The 4,076-nt window shown below is 43.7% G+C and overlaps 1 protein-coding gene across 1 annotated transcript in view; it reads left to right on the forward strand.

Moving 5' to 3' along the window:
• LOC143040381 (long-chain-fatty-acid--CoA ligase 5) overlaps nt 1-2,958 on the forward strand; it is a 118,658-nt gene extending 115,700 nt beyond the window's left edge. The window contains exons 12-13 of the mRNA XM_076211380.1: nt 1-152; nt 1,476-2,958. The exon at nt 1-152 is cut by the window's left edge and continues 22 nt beyond it. Coding sequence (XP_076067495.1) covers nt 1-152; nt 1,476-1,613 — 290 coding nt within the window. The 3' untranslated portion in view covers nt 1,614-2,958. The remainder of the gene's footprint in view (nt 153-1,475) is intronic.
• The last annotated feature ends 1,118 nt before the right edge of the window (nt 2,959-4,076 follow it).

Consider the following 4,076-nt stretch of genomic DNA (forward strand, 5'->3'; position numbering starts at 1 on the left):
TTCCTGAAGTGGACACGGTGAAGGCCTGGGCCAAGGAACAGGGGATCCCGGGAACCCTCTCTGTCTTGTGCAACGAAGATGCCGTCAAGCAGCTCATCTTCCAAGACATAACGAGGCTCGGCAGGGAAGCGGGACTCAAGTCCTTCGAACAGGTGTGTATGAAGACCCAAGTGGAGCAGACGTGTTGTAGTCGGACAATTACGACTACAACATACAGGAGACAGCAGAATATCATTTTCCATCAATGTTGTAGTCGAATATTTACGACTACAACATACAAGAGACAGTAGAGTATCATTTTCCGTCAATGTTGTACTCGAACATTTACGACTACAACATACAAGAAACAGTAGAATATAATTTTCCATCAATGTTGTAGTTGAACATTTACGACTACAACATACAGGAGACAGCAGAATATCATTTTCCATCAATCTTGTAGTCGCACATTCACGACTACAACATACAAGAGACCGTAGAGTATCATTTTCCATCAATGTTGTAGTTGAACATTTACGACTACAACATACAAGAAACAGTAGAATATAATTTTCCATCAATGTTGTAGTTGAACATTTACGACTACAACATACAAGAGACCATAGAGTATCATTTTCCATCAATCTTGTAGTCGAACTTTTACGACTACAACATACAAGAAACTGTAGAGTATCATTTTCCATCAAATATTGTAGTCGAATATTTACGACTACAACAGACGCTTCGAATCGTGGTTCTTGCAATGCAGACCCACTTACGCGTCCAGTAAGGGTATAGATGTGCTAACTGGCAACTGCGTGAAGAACAGTGTCGAGGAGTTGGTGAATCGTATGTTTGAAACATTAATTTTCCGAATATATTGGTAACATTAACAAGCGTCTGTTGTGGTGTCGCCACTAATTTGTTTACTGTTACCTGGGACGGATTTTTTTTTTCAAATTCCACCAAAGAATTGTTACACAGTTCTCCAATCTCGATAAATTTAAATTTGCAGCATTATTACCAGCAGTGCTTTTAGCATCTGTAAAGATACTTTATGATGCGATATTATATGCTATCAGACATGTTGGTGCAGATTTATAAGTAGGTTCGTTATTAGACCGTAAACATATTGCCACCACATGTTTGATAACATATATAGGCGCGCCCAAACGTATCCACAGGGAGTTCTTTGACCTTACACTTCCAGTGGTTCTTTATCTGATAGAATCCCTATTGTAAATCGCACGTCCGGCGTCCTCAGGCTGACCAAAACATTCATGCCCCCAACGGTTACGTGTCAACATTCTTGTATATACTAGAGTCTAATACGCTCTCTCTCTCTCTCTCTTTCTCTCTATCTCTCTCTCTCTCATGCAGAAATTTCGTCTTGCAGAAGCTGGATATATAGCCATGTCTTGCAACTGTTGTGGGTGCAAAGATGCCGGGAGGCGACCTTGACCTCTACTAACCTTCCTCTTGACCTTTCCTCCCAGGTCAAGGACATCTATCTCCACCCGGACCCCTTCAGCGTACAGAACGGTCTCCTGACGCCCACACTGAAGGCCAAGCGACCCCAGCTCCGCAAGTACTTCCATCCGCAACTAGACGATCTTTACGCCAAGCTGGGCTGAGGCGACGGATCATACGCACTTTATCGCAGTGCCCGCCTGCAGAAGGGATGACATATAAATATATATAAATATGCGCGCGCATGCAAGCGCCCTATCTGCCGACACTGGCTTCGGGGTTAGGGGTGAAGCTAAGGGTTAAGGGAGGATTAGGGTGGGGTTGGGTTTGGGTTTGGGGTTGGGCCGGGCTTAGAGTCGGGGCGGGTAAGAAGATCAAAGAGTGTCACGTCCCCCGATATTGCTTTGTGCTACACCGTATTAGTAAAGTCGAAGAGTTCCGAGTGACGGGGATGGCAGCTCATTCAAGAAATTTACAAAATTAAATACGTTTCCGTGTGAAACGACCAATACCGTATTTCACATGTTCTGTAGGTCCAAATACAGTCTTACGTCACACAACTTAGGGCTGGCCAGCCGACCTGATCGACCACGTAAGAAGACCACCAAGAGACTGGACGACCCACTGAACTGGCAAGGCCGACTGGCCGGCACTCCACTGTAGATTCTCTCTCTTTCTTTCCCTCCCTCCATCTCCCTCACTCTCTCTTTCTATCTCTCTCTTTCTCTCTCTCTCTCTCCCTCCCTCTCCGACGTCTTGCTAAAGTTTGCCGTTATGCACGTTTTTGCTACGGGACGAGAGTGCAGCTATTGCACTGGTGGGAGCCATGGCAGCAACAGTGGTCAGACCATCATACCTTCCTCCCATGAAGCAGGAAAAGGAGGACCCTGCCGGATACAGGGGACACACAGAGGGAGGGAAGTGGGCGCACATGCCTCAAGTTGGCACCCGCAACAGACGCCAGGAGCATTTTAGGAGGAAGTGGGAGGAAGGGAGAGAGTGAGAAAGGGAGGGGAATTTATGCATGTCTGGCTGCAGGCAGGCATGCTATCGGAAGCCACCGGGATTATGGTCGGGATTTATGGGGCGCTGTTGCCGGAACTACGGGCACCATCCCGCCGGATCGCCCTGGGCCCCAGACCTTGGTTCCATGCATCATTATTCTGTCATCACTCTTTGCTAGTCGTGACATCATCACGGATTTTCATGCCTTCCTAGTGTAATTTTACATATTGCTCTTGTTGATGTTATTATTTTTCATAGTGCTTGTTGTTGCTGTTATCATTCTGTATATATATTGTCGCCGTCTTCATGGTGAAGATGATTATCCTATCACCGTAAAAATGGATCTTGCCATCTCCCTGCGAACCATTTGTTTGATTTTGCCGTTTCTTGTATTATACCGTTGCCACCATAATATTACTTCTACTGTTGCGCAACTACCATAAGCTTCCAGATGAATGATAACTGCTGCTACAACATTAAACATCACATTATCCAATTACTGACGTTGATATTACTGAAACCTTACGGAGAACCTGCCTCAGCGTACTTTTTTTTATTTATATATTTATTCTTATTTATTTATCTATTTATTCTATTCATTATTATTATCTATTTATTTTCTTTATTTATTTATTTTATCTTTATTTTACTTTATTTTATTTTATTTTTGCGGGGCTGGCACCCGCTTCGACGGTGTCCACGCTATGCCACATCAGTGATGACATCCAGAGAAAGCTGGTGCATCACAGTGACGTCACCAAGCCACCTCAGGTCCGAGGTGAACAGCAGTCTGGGGCCATTACTCAGAGTAGGTGCCCTTCCTAACCTCTGCGTTGCGGCCAGAGTTCGAACAGACGCCGAAATCACTCACGCAGTTACCAAACGAGCGCGGTACTACCGAGCCACGGTGGGGCCCCCTCAGCGTACTGTATATATATATGTGTGTGTGTGTATATATATATTATATATATATATATATATATATATATATATATATATATATGTGTGTGTGTGTGTGTGTGTGTGTGTGTGTGTGTGTGTGTGTGTGTGTGTGTGTGTGTGTGTGTGTGTGTGTGTGTGTATGTGTGTGTGTGTGTGTGTGTGTATGTGCGTGTGTGTGTGTATGTGTGTGTGTGTTTGTGTGTGTGCGTGTGTGTGTGTGTGTGTGTGTGTGCATATATCCCCAGCGCAGCTACGTCATAATTATGCATTTATGGTTCAACTTCCAGGATTCCATCCAACATTTTTTAGGCTACTTTAATCCTTGTAAAAGCTACAGTAGTTTATAATGTTTTCATCGAGTAAATAAATGAATCAATAAATAAATAAATAAAGCTTTGGGGACGACACAGAATGTTCTTGTGCTCAATCAGAGAGACCTTAAGAGAGAGTAAGAACGCTGTTGAAAAGGACCCATATTTAAGACAGGTTACTTAAATTTACCTTCTGTACCCGAACGACATATATCTATTTCTCTTAAGTTCTCTGCTTTGAGTCAATCTTATTCATGATGTTACAGTGCGAATGTCCTTAGATACTTTTTTACAGGATACCCTTGGACCCGAAGATGTCGACAACGATTTCCGGTTTCTACCGGATCTTTTAGTGTGAAGAAAGGTTGT

This window comes from Oratosquilla oratoria, chromosome 28 (assembly GCF_046742065.1).
Source record: "Oratosquilla oratoria isolate Oo_2021 chromosome 28, ASM4674206v1, whole genome shotgun sequence".
NCBI lineage: Eukaryota > Metazoa > Arthropoda > Malacostraca > Stomatopoda > Squillidae > Oratosquilla > Oratosquilla oratoria.